This window comes from Sus scrofa, chromosome 9 (genome assembly GCF_000003025.6).
Source record: "Sus scrofa isolate TJ Tabasco breed Duroc chromosome 9, Sscrofa11.1, whole genome shotgun sequence".
NCBI classification, from domain to species: domain Eukaryota; kingdom Metazoa; phylum Chordata; class Mammalia; order Artiodactyla; family Suidae; genus Sus; species Sus scrofa.
Genome location: NC_010451.4, coordinates 91,725,250 through 91,742,274, shown reverse-complemented (window position 1 = coordinate 91,742,274; position 17,025 = coordinate 91,725,250). Strand labels below are relative to the sequence as shown.

Sequence of the window (17,025 nt, the reverse complement as noted above, 5' to 3'; positions counted from 1 at the left end):
CTATAACAACATGATAGTAAACTGGTAGAAGGATATTCACTTATAATCCTGGTACTTAAAGAGTTACCATTTTACATATATGTACATGTATTTTTCATAGTTGCGCTTTATTTAAATTTTTTTATTTTGCTTGTTCAGTTAACATTATCAAACATTTTCCCAAGTTCTTCTAAGTTCTGTTATTTTAATGGCTACATGATACCGTGTTGAATTGTTATTCCATCATTTACTTAACAATTTCCTTAATATGTTAATTTGTTTCTAATTTTTTGCAATTATATATAACACTGTAATGAATAGCTTAATGAACATAGAAGACTTTTGTCTCCCATTGAATAGAATAAATTGTAAACATTAAACCAACTGAATTACTATGAAATTGTTCAGGTATTTTGTGATATTATCTTGAAAATTGTAAAGGAGTGTGTATGACTTTCTTTTTGAGTTTACTCTAACATACTTTACATAATTATGTCAGAATTGTATGATATAGACATTTGAAGTACAGATTAATTTTTTTAAATATCAGCTTATTTTATTTTTTGCAAATAAACTTGTAAGTGCCTTAGATCATAATTAGACTCCTTTAGACTTATGAATCAGCATACAGAGCTGTGGAAATTCTGTGAATAATAAATTATTCTTTTTGTTTGTTTGTTTTGGTTTGTCTTTTTTAGGGCCGCACCCTCGGCATATGGAGTTTCCCAGGCTAGGGGTTGAATCAGAGCTGCAACTGCCGGCCTACACCACAGTTACAGCAACTCAGGATACGAGTGAGTCTGAAACCTACACCACAGCTCATTTCGATGCCGGATCCTCAACCCACTTTTATTTAAATTGTCACTGTTAGTAAATAGGGCAGCTGTGAAAAAATAAAGCTAAAGCTAGGATAAAGAGTGTCATGAGTGACATATGGAATAGATATTTGAGATTATAAAATTACATATGAGAGAAATCATAACTTTTCATTATCAGTTTGTTTTTTTTTTTTGTCTTTTGTCTTTTTGTCTGTTGTTGTTGTTGTTGTTGTTGTTGCTATTTCTTGGGCCGCTCCCTAGGCATATGGAGGTTCCCAGGCTAGGGGTCTAATTGGAGCTGTAGCCACCGGCCTACGCCAGAGCCACAGCAACACGGGATCCGAGCCGCGTCTGCAACCTACACTACAGCTCACGGCAACGCCGGATCATTAACCCACTGAGTAAGGGCAGGGACCGAACCCTCAACCTCATGGTTCCTAGTCAGATTCGTTAACCACTGCGCCATGACGGGAACTCCTCATTATCAGTTTTAATGATAGTTGCAGTTTGTTTCAACTTTTTATTCCCTCAAAGCCAGAAGACATTTTGTAGGGAGAAATGATTTGAGTGCCTTTAAGAACCAATTTGGAAATGTCTATTAAACGTATTTTTTAACTCTCCTCATTTCTATACATGGAGAGAAGTTTACCTCTTTTTAAAGGCTATACAAATAAAAAATTCTCTGAGAAGTTTCTCTTTGGATCTTTTTTGACCTTTTTGAATTATTTGAAGTCATATGTAAGTATTGCTTTTTATAGGCATAGAACAATCATGACACCTTTTCCATAAATTTTTGTTTTGAGCTTTTAAATAGAATCTACTTTCTTTTTTTTTTTTTTTCTTCCGATTTCTTGGGCCATTCCCGCGGCATATGGAGATTCCCAGGCTAGGGGTCGAATCGGATCTATAGCCACCAGCCTATGCCAGAGCCACAGCAACGCGGGATCCAAGCTGTGTCTGCAACCTACACCACAGCTCATAGCAACACCGGATCCTCAACCCACTGAGCGAGGTCAGGGATTGAACCCGCAACCTCATGGTTCCTAGTCGGATTCGTTAACCACTGAGCCACGACAGGAACTCCATAGAATCTATTTTCTTAATGCATTTATATTTCCTTAAGATACCTCCCTTATTGTTTTTTTTTAAAGAAAGAAGTAACTTCCTCTTCTTAGCTACGTATATTATCCTCTGAATAACATAATAAAAGAACTACAGATTTTGTAGTCTTTTTGATGTTACTAAGCATTTTACTAAACCTACATTTAGAGGCAGTTACTTCACTTTTCTAAAACAAAGAGCCTTTGCTTTTCTTTGCCATCTAAAATTCTTATTAGCTATATATTATTTTTTCATTTTATAAAGTCAGGTAACACATTCCCAGATTATCTTTCTCATCTCTTCTTTGTGTTCAACTTTATTTATTCTAATAATAATTTTATCTCATAACTGAAGATTCATTCAGTTTATCAAACAAGTGTTTATTGGGCATATATGTATGCAAGCTACTTTCCTAAGAACTAGTTATGCAGCAGTGACTATACAAAAATCCCTGGCCTCATAGAACTTACATCTGGTAGACAAGATAAGTAATTGTAGGTTAGAGAGTCATAAAGTGTCGAGAGAAAAAAGAAAGTGGGGAAGAAGGCATATGAAATATGTGGAATATTGAAACTTGACAGGATGATCAGGGAGGCCTTCACTGAGAAGAAAATTTTTGAGAAAAGACCTGAAGGAAGTAATGAGATGGGTGAGCCATGTAGCTATGTAGGGAAAAGCATTCCGGGCATAGGCAACAGAAAGACCAATGAAAAATTGTGTGTAGGGGGATTAGGTTACAGAATTATATAGGGAAAGAAGTTGGAGACATAACAGAGAGCAAGATCATATAACAGCTATTTGTTAGGTAATTATCTTTCTTTATTCTGTAATTTTCCTGAGAATTACAGTGTTCTTTCTAGCTCTGTGCAGAATTATATGCTTTTCTTTCTTTGAATTAAATAAGCAGTTAAAAAATCTTGTGGTTTTTAACATTTTTGAATGATAATATACATAAATTAATTAGTCAAAGATTTTTGGGGGTTTCTGTTGTAGCTCAGTGGGTTAAGGACCCCGTGTTGTCTCTGTGAGGATGCAGGTTCAATCCCTGGCCTGAGTGGGTTAAGGATCCTGTGTTGCCACAAGCTGTGGCATAGGCTGCAGCTGTGGCCCTGATTCAGCCCCTGGCGAGGGAGCTTCTGTATGCTTCAGGTGCAGGTGTGTTTAAAAAAAAAAGATTTTTGCTTGTGGAAAAACAAATGATCTCATTTTTCTACTTGCCATTTCATTTCACAATTTTAAAAAATTGATATTATTGGCGTTCTGACTGTGGCACAGTGGAATCAGTGGCGTCTCAAGTGTGCTGGGACACAGGTTCAACCTCCAGCCTGGCACAGTGGGTTAAGGATCCAGCATTGCTATAGCTGCAGCATAGGTGGCAACTGTGGCTTGGATCTGATACCTGGCCTGAGAACTCCATATGCTGCAGGGTGGCCAAAAAAGAAAAAAAAAAAAAAATAGTATTATTGTTTCTTGGGCCACAGATCTTACTATTATCCTATTAAATGTGATTAGCATCCAATTGCTTAGTGCTTCTTTTATATAATGTTCTTGTCATTTTCTAGTGTTTCTTGGAAAATTCTAAATTTTCATCATTATAGCACCATTTTAAATTAATTTTCATTTGAATCTTTAAAAAAATAAACTCAACTAAAAAAATAAGTTAACCTTGACAGTTATGATTTTTTTTAGGTTTTTGTTGGGATTTATTTGTTCTAGCTCTTTGTTTAGCCAAAGCAAATTATTTGTTTTCTATGAAATGACCAGGAATCTAAGCAAATAAGTTAAACCTAATTGAAAGATATCTATCAGAGAATATTTAATTCAAATTGACTTTAATGAATTGAAGAGTTAGAATTTATGGTTTGTTAGAATGGACATGTGACGTCAAAAGATTTTAATGTTAAAGTCCCCCACATAGCAGTTGTTTTAGCTCTTTCTGAACTTCAGTTTCCTTGTCTGTAAATGGAGCCAAGTTGCCGCTTCAGAGGCTCACCAACACATTGTTTTGAGAATATTATTGAATAACATATGTGAATGATCTCAAGAAAACTATTTAGGGTCAATCAATGTAAACAGTGTTGTTTTCTATACTGTTAGGTCACTTATGCTTATCTTTTAAAATTTTATTAAATTTAGTATTCATTGGCTTTATTATGTCTGGATAATTTCAACAATTTATAATTTTTGTGGGACTGGTGATCCCTTTAATAGTTCTTTTGTGAGGGAGTTCCCGTCGTGGCTCAGTGGTTAACGAATCTGACTGGGAACCATGAGGTTTTGGGTTCAATCCCTGGCCTCACTCAGGAGATTAAGGATCTGGCGTTGCCGTGAGCTGTGATGTAGGTCGCAGATGCAGCTCAGATCTCGTGTTGCTGTGGCTCTGGCGTAGGCCAGCAGTTGCAGCTCTAATTCGACCCCTGGCCTGGGAACCTCCATATGTCGTGGGAGCGGCCCTAGAAAAGACAAATAAATAAATAAATAAATAAATAAATAAATAGTTCTTTTGTGAAACTGCTTCTACATTGTAAATGGACAAGTCTTGGCTGTGACCCAACAGTGCCGTGCTGGTTTTATTCTCAGTTGCAGTGGCCTCTGGCATTTACTTCAGGTTTTACTTGCCCTCACTTCGAAGACAACAATTAGCAAGGGGAAATGGGCTCGTTTTGGAACTTTTGAGTCTCATTAAATGTCTTTTATGGAGCTCACCAACATGATTTAGCCTATTTAGAAAAAAATTTTTTTTTTTCTTTTTAGGGTATGTTCAGCCAAAAGTTTACAAAGTACTAGGTAATGGGAAATTAATATACCAACACATTGGCCCAGTAGCCCAGGGAAACACTTAAGCTTTGAGGACCTTCCAAGATGCATGTTAGCTGCTGCATGTGGAGCACTCAGGGCACCTATAATAGCTTTTGTTTTAAGTTTTCAAAATTTAAAAGAATTGGAATAGAGCAGTGGTTCCTAAACTTTGCTGCACATTAGTCATGTGGAAATTTTTAAAAATCCCAATGCCTAGGTCATACCTCATACTACTTAAATCAGAATGTCTACAGTGATGGGAGTTTCCATTGTGGCTCAGCAGTAACGAACCTGACTAGTATCTATGAGGATGCAGGTTTGATCCCTGGCCTCACTCAGTGGGTTAAGGATCTGGTGTTGCCATGAGCTGTGGTGTAGGTCACAGACATGGTTCAGATCCCACATTTCTCTGGCTGTAGTGTAGGCCTGAAGCTGCAGCTCCAATTTGATCCCTAGCTCAGGAACTTCCATGTGCCACAAATTCAGCCCTAATAAGCAATAAATAAATAAATAAAAATGCCTAGGGTGAGAGCCAGGCATCATTAGTACCTAAAGAGAAACAGCAAAGTGGGGGCCCACAGGAACATGTGGCTCTGGCCTCCATTCTTTCACCTGTTTACTGTTTCACATACTTTAGCATCATTAATGAGAGCTTGATGTCCTATTTTGGAAAATATTTGAACACAGTGGGTAATGTCCCTCACTCAGACTTGTGGTCTGCCTTTTTAAAGAGTATATGCTGTTTTACATAGTCTTATGTTTTGAATTTTAACTTTCATTATTGGTGCATGGAAGATATATTCATGTTATTTTTTCCCATTTATTACAGATATTTCCTTGACAGCTTTAAATAAACCATGGCTTTGTGATTTGAGACACGATAAAATAACAAGTATTCACTAGTTTAGGAGTTTCATTCCTTTGTTTTGGTTTCAAATGACTATTTTCGGAGTAAAGAACCAAGAGCTGATTTGTTTTTCCAAATCCATTCTTATTTTTCTTCAGTTTAGTAATGAACTGTTACAAATTAACCTAAATTAATGGAATTAATATGAGCCTGAAGGACTAGACTGTTATATCATAGCCGCAACATACAAGATGATTGTTGTGTGAGACAAAAACTATTTCTGTAGCATTTCTAACCATGATATAAGTGAATAAGCATTTTTTCAGTATTGTGGTTTATCAAGGCAGCCTCAGTATAATCTAATTTAAAAGAATTGTGCAAGGGAAATTCCTAAGTGGCTTGGTTCCTCATGTTCACAAGCACTAGAATATTGGCTATATACATCCTTGAAAATTTGCCTAAGGCCTGATATAAGTTCAAGTGGTCACAATATTATTTTAAAACAATAAAATTTCTGTTTAAAATCATAAAAAAACCTTGTCCTTCATTGTCCACGTCAAATATATGTGTGAAAAAATCCAGAACATAAATTGATGCTCTGAGTTTTTTCATTGTCATTTAAAATGAAAGAACACGACCCCATTGTCTCCAGTACTGTCAGAGTATTGTAAATTATGGAAATTTCTACAGTCCAAATATTTAGCTTAATAGCTACCTAACATTCAGTCGTCCAATTTTTGTTTTGGATCTTTTGCTTTTCTTGTTTTGCATTTTTGTTTTGTTTTGTTTTCAGCCATCATTTTGTCTTATCATCTTCAATTCTAGAGCAACCTGACAGCAATAATGATACTACTGAACTGGGCATCCTTGTCATTCCTGAGATTAGTGTCACAAATGTGGCCGGAGAGAGAACCGGGAATGGGGAAAAAGGCAGAACACTAGGAGAGATTGATGCTCAGCATTTACAGGGTGTACAGGAGACAGCCACAGATCCTAGAACTGAGAGCAAAGGCTTGCCAGAGATCAGGAGGCAAAAATCTGTAAGAAAAATGATGGAGGATGGAATAAGCTCACCTGGCAGAGTGCAGTTTTAGCACAGCACTTTATAGCTGCACTCCAAGGTATCTCATGGCAGAGGGCCACTGCTGCATGTTCTAAGCAACAGTTGCACAGTCACAAAAATTTTGCATGTCATCTAATCTAAATGCATGAATTATGCACCACAGTTTCTCAGTGACTCTTAATGCTCTTTGGAATGGTCATATCTCTACTGTCTCTGAGTAAATTATTATGAAAATGAGATGGAAAATTGCTTCCAAAATAATTTTCTACTTATCTTTTGAGATCTAAAATTACTTTTTCATCTTTTTCTTTTTGCCATCTTTAATATAAAGGATTGTATCATTTATAATGTATAAAGAATTTTAATATGTTTGAGCTTCTGATACTTATGGTCTATATATTTTTCTCAGCAAGGTAATGTAGAGTGCAACTTTGAAAAAAAATCTTTAAAATATTTAAGTACTGTTTTTAAAAATATTCCTTAGTACAATCTTTGATTTTACACTGCTTTGCTAGTGGAGGAGAGTTTACTCATAGTTTTACTGTGTTGTATTTCTCCTAATTATTTCTGATCTTTTGCATGAATAGTAAGAGAACTCTTTCTAAAAACACAGTGGGGTGTGGTTTATGGCATGCTTTTTGTTTAATACACTCTAAATTACTCTTTTTTAATTTTAATGAACTGATTGATGTTGTAGAATGTTTTGATTTATCCTTTGATTTTGGTCTCCAATCTGTTGCTTTACATAATTATGCTTAAGTTTAATTTATATAAAATATACTTGATATTAGTCATGAAAAAAGTATTGCTTAAAATGATGTTAATTAATCTTTGTCATTTCTTTGTTTAGGAAATACAGAATTAACAGGTCAAGAAGAACTGATGGAGATATCTGAAGTTGACGAGGGATTTTATTCCAGGGCTGCATCTAGTACCAGCCAGTCGGGTTTATCAAATAGTAGTCAAAATTGTAGTAACAAGACAAGTGTAGGAAAGACTCAGAGACGGTCAGGAGGAAGCAAAACTGGAGGAAAAGAGAAAGAAACTTCAGGGGAGTCTTGCAAAGATCACTTTGCTCGAAAACAAACTCAGAGAGCCCAAAGTGAGAATCTCGAGCTTCTCTCCTTGAAGAGACTTACATTAACAACCAGCCAGTCCCTGCCTAAACCTAGTAGCCATGGTTTGGCTAAAACCGCCGCGACTGTATTTAGTAAGTCCTTTGAACAAGTCAGTGGTGTCACAGTCCCACATAACCCATCTTCTGCTGTTGGCTGTGGGGCTGGGGCAGATTCCAATAGGTTTTCTGCTTGTAGTCTCCAAGAAGAAAAGCTTATTTACGTTTCTGAGAGGACTGAACTTCCAATGAAGCATCAAGCAGGTCATCAGAGACCTCCTAGTATTAGCATTACTCTGTCCACAGATTAATTTGTAATCGTTTTCTCATGTAACCAGTGAATCTGGAAATATGACTTTGCTTCTTTATCAAAGTGCCCAGGGTCTTTCATCCCTGTTCCTGACAAGAGCACTGCTGTCTTAAATTCTGCTACCTTGACTTTATGAAGTGAATAATGTCTAGATTGCAGTAAGTTGACATATGGTTTTGTTATATCTTGGTTATGTTTTTTCCCCTTAGTTTGAGTATTTTTTTTTCCTTCTTCTTTTTTGTTTTTGTTGTACTAAAATTGTCAGTGTGATAACACATTTTGGCAGGTTGTCTGATCAGATTGGTTACATCTCATGTGGGGTTGTGAGTCTTTTTTTTTTTTAATAACTGCTATTTTGGAAGCTGTATGTTTGGCCTTCAGTGTAAAAGGGGAGCTCCATGTATGGGAACTATTTTTTAAGGATGAGGCTGAACTGCAACTCTAGGAATTCTATGAAAAACAGGCTTGTGAAAAAAACAGAATTGATATGTATGACAAGTGCCCTATAAAAATGTTTGTAATCGGATCGCCTTTAAGATTAGTAGGGCAGTTTGTATAAACCACTGGAAAATACCTGGGAACTCAGTAGTACCCTGAATTATTATATGATTCCAGGGATGTGAAGAGGGATTTCTGTTGTTATATTTGGAACATTTTTTCTATAAAAAAATCAGATTGCTAGTAGATGTGTTGTTTTGAAGCATTTGATCTGGATTTAGCAGGTGAAAATCCCTTTCTTTTTCTTTTCTTTTTTTCTTTTTTTAGCCATGCCTCTGGCAGGCTGAAGTTCCTGGGCCAGGGTCCAACCCAAACCATAGCAGTAACCTTAGCCACAGCAGTGATAATACCAGATCCTTAAGTGCTAGGCCACCAGGGAGCTCCTGAAAATCCCCTTCAGTTCCCAAGATGTACTAAGCCATAAAGCTGACTTACCTTGCTGCTGGACTTCAGAAATTCTACTTAGTTTGGATTCCCGTAATTCAGAGCACACATCATTGGAGACTTCCTGGAAATCACTCTAAATTTTACAACCTAGCTCTCAAGACGCCATTGTTCACCATGTAACACTGAATTGTTTGTCTACAAATGAAGGAAATTAGGTAAATTTTTCATGTATAAAATATCATTGAAAAAAGATTAAAATAGTGACTTAGGACAAAGGACATTTATATATTTTAACTAATTTAGGGCTATTTATGTTTGTTTTTAAAGTTCAAGCTATAAAATATGAAAAATATTAAATGTGTTTCTTGTTGTTGAACAAGCCTATGTTAAATGTTTTTGTTATGATAGAGTAAAAAGACAATATGACAGAAGTTAAACAAACTTGTATGAAGCTACAGAGAAAATCACATGATCTCCAGATGGATGTGAAAGTGGGTTGTTTGCTGGTGGTGGTGATTTCAGCTATGGTTGAGGTTCCTTGTAAATCAGGTATACTTAAGTAATAATTTAGGGTAAGAGAGTATAGTGTTGAGGATAAGAGTAAGTTGACTGGGGAGGAAGACCCAGGGAGTTGTTGCCTTGTTAGTGGTTAGTTTATAGTGGTTTCCTTTTTCACAGTCCTTAGGTGTGGTCAAACACAGAAAATGCTGGTTTTCCTCTTATACTTATGCAGAGCTCAAATGTGTGAAAAATTTGCATTTCTTTAAGACTGCTAAAGCATTCACACTATGAATGCTTTTTTTTTTTTTTTTTTTTTTTTTTTTTGGTGCGTGTGTGTGTGTGTGTGTCTCTTTAGGGCCACACTGCGACATATGGAGTTCCCAGGCTAGGGGTCGAATTGAAGCTGCAGCTGCCAGCCTAGACCACAGCCACAGCAATGTGGGATCTGAGCCTCGTCTGCAACCCACACCACAGCTCATGGCAATGCCAAATCCTTAACCCACTGAGCGAGGCCAGGGATTGAACCCACATCCTAATGGATACTAGTTGGGTTTGTTAACCACTGAGCAATGAAGGGAACGCCATTAATGCAGGTTTGATTAACTGCTTAGGCTCTTTTTTTCTTTTAACAGCCACAGCATGTGGACGTTACCAGGCCAGGTATTGAATCCGAGCCATAGCTGTGACCTACGCCACAGCTGTGGCAGTGGCTTTGATCATTTTAAATCTAATTCTTTGAAAAGGATGAACTGGTTTTCATTTGTTTACCCTGAACAAAAGATGGTTTTTAACCTAAATGGATTTGATTTTTTTAGTTCCAGTGATAATAATGGAATTAGATCTATTGGTGTACATTGTATTTTTTTTAAAAAAAGAAGGCAACCAGACAGTGAAAGTTGATAAAGTATTAATTTAATAGGAACTTAAAATATGTGTACAATTTAAAATATTTGTAAAATGTCACTGTGAATTTCCTATTGTCTTTTTGTAATTCTTTAATATAGAATTTCCTCTAGGTGTAGTTACTAACAATATTAATAGTCTTTAGACCTAATTTAAAAGATTGCCATTGTAAACGAGTTAAGGTGCTTAGGAAACACTGTAGAATAAGTTTAAGGAAACATTAGCCATTGGCTGGCACAAAAGAGAGATCAGTTTTAATGTTCAGCTCTGGTAATGGAACCTCATTTGGGTATTATTCTATATCATTGCTATTCTAGATTATTGTGATCTGAGGACAAGTGAGGAACTTTGGCATCACCTAACATCTTGTTAAAAATGCAAAATATCAAAGGCACCTTAGATCTATTGAATCATAATATGCGTTTTAATAAGATAGAAAGTGATTATTATGCACCTTTTGGAGAAGTCAGTGTCAAAGTGCAAATATATCACTTACCTAATATTTAGAATTCTGAGTGGTCTCACAACCCTAGATCAAATATGTTAGATACTAGATCATTATAACCTTTATTGTTTTTAACAGTTAATTAATTTTTAATAGTGTCAATTGACTTATCTTCTAATCCTGCATCTTTAATGATTCTCATTTATTTTTACAATAAAAATGTAACACTGTGTTTTTTTTTATATACTGGAAATGGAATCAGAGCCTTAGATGCCTACTGTTTTAAGTGTGAAAGGGATACCAACCTTTTATACATTGCACAACAAATCCGCATGTGGTTATTCTTTTAAAACCCTGAATGCTTACTCAAAGGAGTGGTTCTGAATTTTTACTCTAGGTAACTTGCAGCAGTTGATTTTTCTGAACTGTGGAGTTAACAGTAAATTTTCTTTGTAGTTCCTTTGATACTATTTCAAATAAGGATTATACATTTGAAAATTTATATTGCAGTTATAAATATTGGGTAATACTAACTATGGTAATGATTGTAATTATCCCTATTATTCTTGTCCCACTCATTTTCTAAATTTGGAAGCTGGGGTGGCTTTTGTAGGTCATTGTCTCATGAAGATGTAGATACGACCATTCGGTCACGGACCTCCTATATAACCAGAGTTAACCTATATAACCTTTGTAACCTGTATAACCTCTTATCTCAAGAAGGATTCTGCACAAAATTGTGACCTTGTACTTTATAACTCAGAAGATCTGAACAGACATTGTAGTCCCAGTCCACGTTTTTAACCTCTAGAGATTCTAAATTACCCAACTTCTCATTCTTCAAATAATCCACTACCTGGAATATTCTAATGAAGCTGAGCCCTGACATTTTTGCCTTTTGGAATCCAAGTGGGATGAGAAAGTCTTTTCAGGGGAATGTTCCAGGGTGAGTGATCACCCTGGAATCCCTTGTATATCACCATGGAATTTTTAAAGGGAGCTCTGTAGCTTTGAAGAGTAGAAATTCTCAGTCCTTAAATGGTTTCAGTTTGTTTTGAAAAATTAGTATTTCAGGAATTTCTGTTGTGGTTAAGAACCCGACTAGTATCCATGAGGATGCGAGTTCGCTCCCTGGCCTTGCATGGTGGATTAAGGATCTGGTGTTGCCACAAGCTTCAGCATAGGTTGCAGGTGTGGCTCGGATCTGCTGTTGCTATGGCTGTGGCGTAGGCCTGCAGCTACAGCTCTGACTAGACTCCTAGCCAGGGAACTTCCATATGCCCATGGGTGCGACCCTAAAAAGGAAAAAAAATTACTGTTTCATTGCCCTTTTCAATTTTGAAGTAACTGCTGAGCAAACATTACTTATTTAAAAACTAAAAGTTGAAATAAAGAGAAATAAAAATTTTAAACCAAAATAGTGATTTGGGGGGGGGGGGCACACCCATAGCATCCAGAAGTTTCCAGGCCAGGGACTGATTCGGTACCACAGCAGCAACCACAGCCATAGGAGTGACAATGCCAGATTCCCCCAACCTGCTGAGCCACCAGGGAACTCCACAATAATCCCATTTTTAGGAGATTTTGCTGATCTTGGAAGAATAAAATTAAAGTGTTGAAACCCTTAAAAAGAAAAAATAACTCTGAGACTTAATTTTTCACACATATTTAATATAAGGCTATTTAATATTTTAGTCTGTAGGCAAAACAAATCTATATTAAAGGGAAGCACATCAAGGAAATATATATGTTAACTAATGTAACTGAAAAAAAAATTTAAGCCATTTAAAAAAAGAATAATTTGATGGGTACTTAAATTAGTTAAGCGTTGTAGATAGAAATTAATGTAGAATAGTATCTTCATAGTCTTTGGATGAAAAATAACTCTCTAGTCCTTTAATTAGCATGAATTTATACTTTTAGATTAATTGCTTAGTAAAATTATACTTAGTACATTGAATTATTCATGTTTATGTTTAATACTCTTAAATACTTCATCAGAGAATGTAAATATTTTGTCTTCTGTATTTTGTAACTTGTGCATATCTAAAGAGAATATCAGTGAACATCTTAAAGATGTCTGTGTTTTTTTATAGTAGAGTTTTAGAATACTTATGTCTTGATAAGATGTTTCTACTAGTAAACACAAGACCCTATTTCACATACTGTTACTTTCTATTATGTGGAGTTTATTGTCTACCTTTTATCTTTACTTCTAATCATATAGTGATACTTATCTTTTTATAGTAAACATACTTGTTTCTAATTGTTTTCCTAGAGTTTACATTCCTAAAGAATAAATTATGACTGGGTATTTTTATGTGCTCTCTACCTTTTTAAGGCTATGGAAATAAACTGGAGTTTAGTTTTTTGAAGTTTTGTATATTTGTGTAAATGTTCTTCATATGCAATACTTTATACAACAGTGTTGTCTCTTGTTTTATTGAAATAAAAACTGAAAAAAAATTTTTTCCAGATCATTTTACTCATTAAAAAATCATCCTAAAATTTTGTAAAAGGCATGATGTGGAGGAAGAAAATAAAGGAGGAAGACTTAGGTGAGTTGAGCCATGGAGAGCTTTTGGGCGTAAGCCATAGGACAATGACATCTCTTTCGTGGCTTTTGTTTTATGTAGCCTAGGGGTGAGAAATGTGACAAGTTCATAAATTCATTAGCATCTGTGCAAAAGAAGATGAGCACCTGGGTCACGCACCACTGGCCGATTATTTATATATTAGAAGGAGGGGCAAATTTAAATAACGATGTTTTGCCCTTTTATCTTTCACAGAAGTCTTTATCTCTTGAGTGCAGAGATTATATGCCCCTAGTACCTAGCATAGGACGTTGTGAATGGTAGGTATTGAAACACTTAATGAATGTTTGAGATATGTTGATGTTACTTTTGGGGAATAATCTAGGATAAGGTCTGCAACATATTATATTACAGTAAAAATTTTAAATATCATTTATTGACTCTAGGAAATCCTCATGATATTACTTGATAGGACTACTGTGTGTGCTTAGAAATAAAACCCTCTTAGAAACTTGAAAAAATATCCTATTGTATTGTTGATTATATATTTGGATAATTGCATTTCATCTAAGGAACTAAGTAATTTAGGAAATATTTTCTGAGCTACTGTTGCATTCATAAAGAACAAGAGCAGTGATTTTGTAAGCAGCCTGGTAGCTCTATGGAATAGAAATTTTCTAGCAAATTTAGAATGCCCAATAAATAGTTGACTTACATCATAGAATCTGTAATACCAGAATAATTATTTTATAATTATTAAGAAAGGCTTTTACAGCTAATTCTAGTCACTTGGTAATTTCCTTTGCATTGTTATTGTGCTGGTAGTAATAGCTAATATTTGCAATTAACATTATAATCTCATTTAATCTTCAAAATAGTCCTATAAAATGATTAGAATTCCCATTTTACAAAAGAGGAAACTGAAGCTTTAAAAAGGGCAGGTGATTTGCCCAAGGTCACTTCACCACTGGATGGCAAAGCTAGGGGCTTAAACACAAGTCTTATGACTCATGTTTCTATCACTTGGTGAAAGAAGATACTGTAGAAAGAAGATATTACTACATAATAGCCGTATATATGACATTCACTCATTCCATCTGTCTTATAGGTGATGGAGTTGTTTTCTAAAACTAGTGTTTCGTAGAATTTTAGGTAATTGTGTTTCAGTGGTAAACTGAATGCTAGTTATTCTAATATTTAAAATAGTAAGTGTAAATAAGATTTCATTTTTTTTGACTTGTCAGATAGATGAGGATTAAAAAGAGTGATACTAGTATTAATATAGGTGTGGGGAAATCATTAGTCCAAGAGGCCACTGGCAGGACTCTAAATCAGTACAACTAAATTGATGAACAATTCAGCAGGATCTATCAAATTTTTTAAGTGCACACACTATTCTATGTTTATCCCACTTTCTATATTCTACAGAAATTTTAGCACAAATATATAAAGGTATTCATTGCAGCATTGCTTGTAATAGCAAAAAGGAAAAAAAAAAGCAACAGTCTAAATGACCATTAATAGAGGACTGGATAAATTATGGTGCACACATGCAGTAGAATGTAATATAGTGTGAAAAACAATGCAGATTTGTGATGCTTCAGAGTTTTTAATATGGTGTTCTCTGAAAAAAATACATCAGAGTCATCCCATTTTTATGAGATGTGTATAGAACATTTAATGTGTGTGTTTATATAGCTATATGATATGTATGTGCAGGGAGGAAAGCAGTGTTTCTCTAAGTAGTATTTAAGACAGCCTGTATAGGGAAAAAACATAGTGCTTTTTTAGAATAGAGATTCCAAGGCCTTGTCCTAATCCCTCTGAATCAGAATCACTGAATGAAGCATGAAAACCTTTATTTCTAACAAGTTCCTCAGTTGATTCTTATACAAACTTAGCAGTTGATATAGTAGCTGATAGAAGTGAATTGGTTATCTTTAAGTCTCTGGAAGTGGTTTGTAGTTAGGAAAGAAATATTTTAAAAAATTAATTGTAAAATTGAGGTATAATTGACATATTATATTACTTTCCAGTATACAACATAATGGCTCAATGTTTGTATATATTGCAAAATAATCCCCACAGTAAGTGTAGATGATTATCCATGACCATACGTAGTTATAAAATGTTTTTTCTTTCATGGTAAGAGCTTTTTAAGATTTACTCTGATAATTTTCAAATAAGCAATACTATATTATTAACTATAGTCATCATGCTATTACATTATATCTCCATGACTTACTTATTTTGTAACTGGAAGTTTGTACCTTTTGACTCCCTTCACTCATTTTGCCCACCTTCCCATCCCTGCCTCTGACTTATTTCACCCAGCATAATGCCCTCGACATCCATCCATATTGTCACAAATGGCAAGATTTTCTTCCTTATGGCTGTATAATATTCCAATGTGTGTGTGTGTGTGTGTGTGTGTGTGTGTGTGTATACACCACGTTTTCTTTATTCATTCATCTACTGATGGACACATAAGTTGTTTCAGAAAGGACAAATTTTTTGAACAGATCTTGTGTTCTAAATGGCGATTGTCCTAAGATAAAACCAATTAATATTAATTGACATCATCAATATAGACCTGCTAGTGAGAGATAAATTGGCCTGACATAGAAAAATGATTCTACCAAATTGGACATGCTAATTAAAAGAGCAATCCTTTAAAAAAACACTTAAAAATTTTTTGAACTCTCTCAAATATCATCAGATGACCTGCTAATAAAGCAAAATTAAGCACCAAAACTTACTGCAGTAAGACAGTATACCACCTTGATCTGCTCTCAGAACTAAAAATTAGCTATTTATAGAGCTCTGGGATCTGTGTCCAAATGGTTTAAAGCATGTCTTTCAAGACAAGGAACTGATTGGATTTGGCAAAGTTAATGAATGGTTTAGGATTGCTGAACACAGCAAACAAGGGCCTGGAAGAGCCTTGAGTCAACTGTTGTTTGATAAGCCAGCTGGTTGCCCAGGTAAGCAGATCACTGTCACCATCCTCTGGGAACTTCCTTATGCAGACAAAAAGTAGAGGTTGTTTTTGTTTGTCTTTTGATTTATTTTATTTTCCATCTTATCTTTTCTGGGCACTGGAATAAACAACTAACTCATGCTGACATTGATGGGCTACAGTCTTATCTAAGTCTTATATTGACACTGACAGCTTTAGGTCTGTTTATCTCTCCCCATTCAAAGATTGTAAATCAATACTATCAATATAGCATATGGATTGTCTTCTTAATCTTCTTAGTGGCTTTTGGGGGTTCTACTGAAGATCCCAGAGATTTCTTCTGAAGTTTCTTGACTCCTATCACACTTGGTTTACACTTGTAAAATGTTACATGATCCTTGTCATATTGTACTGTGATTATCTTTCCCCATATTTGTCTCCCTCACTAAACCTTTGCCCTGTGGGAGTTTAGTATAATACCTCATACATGATAATGAATATGAATTTGTTTGACTACATAGAATGTGAATCCAATCAATCCAGAAAATGAGTGACAACATAGGGACACTGTTTTTCCTCTTCTGATCAAGAGAAGTCTGTGAAACTCATTTCATTTTCTTTCTTCCTTTTTTTTTTTTTTCTCCCTCCTTCTTAGGGCCACACCTGCAGCATATGGAAGTTCCCAAGTTAGGGGTTGAATTGGAGCTGCATCTCCTGGCCTATGCCACAGCCATGGCAGATTCAAGCCTCATCTGCGACCTACACCA

The 17,025-nt window shown here is 35.3% G+C and overlaps 1 protein-coding gene across 3 annotated transcripts in view; it reads left to right on the top strand.

The window, feature by feature from the left end:
- FAM126A (family with sequence similarity 126 member A) overlaps positions 1 to 13,231 on the top strand; it is a 92,586-nt gene extending 79,355 nt beyond the window's left edge. For 2 of the 3 annotated variants that reach the window (XM_003357473.4, XM_013989579.2), the window contains exon 11: positions 7,458 to 13,231. In XM_003357473.4, coding sequence (XP_003357521.1) covers positions 7,458 to 8,032 — 575 coding nt within the window. In that variant the 3' untranslated portion in view covers positions 8,033 to 13,231. Of the gene's footprint in view, positions 1 to 6,369; positions 6,666 to 7,457 lie in introns of all 3 variants that reach the window. The other variant, XM_005656687.3, reaches the window with a different exon arrangement.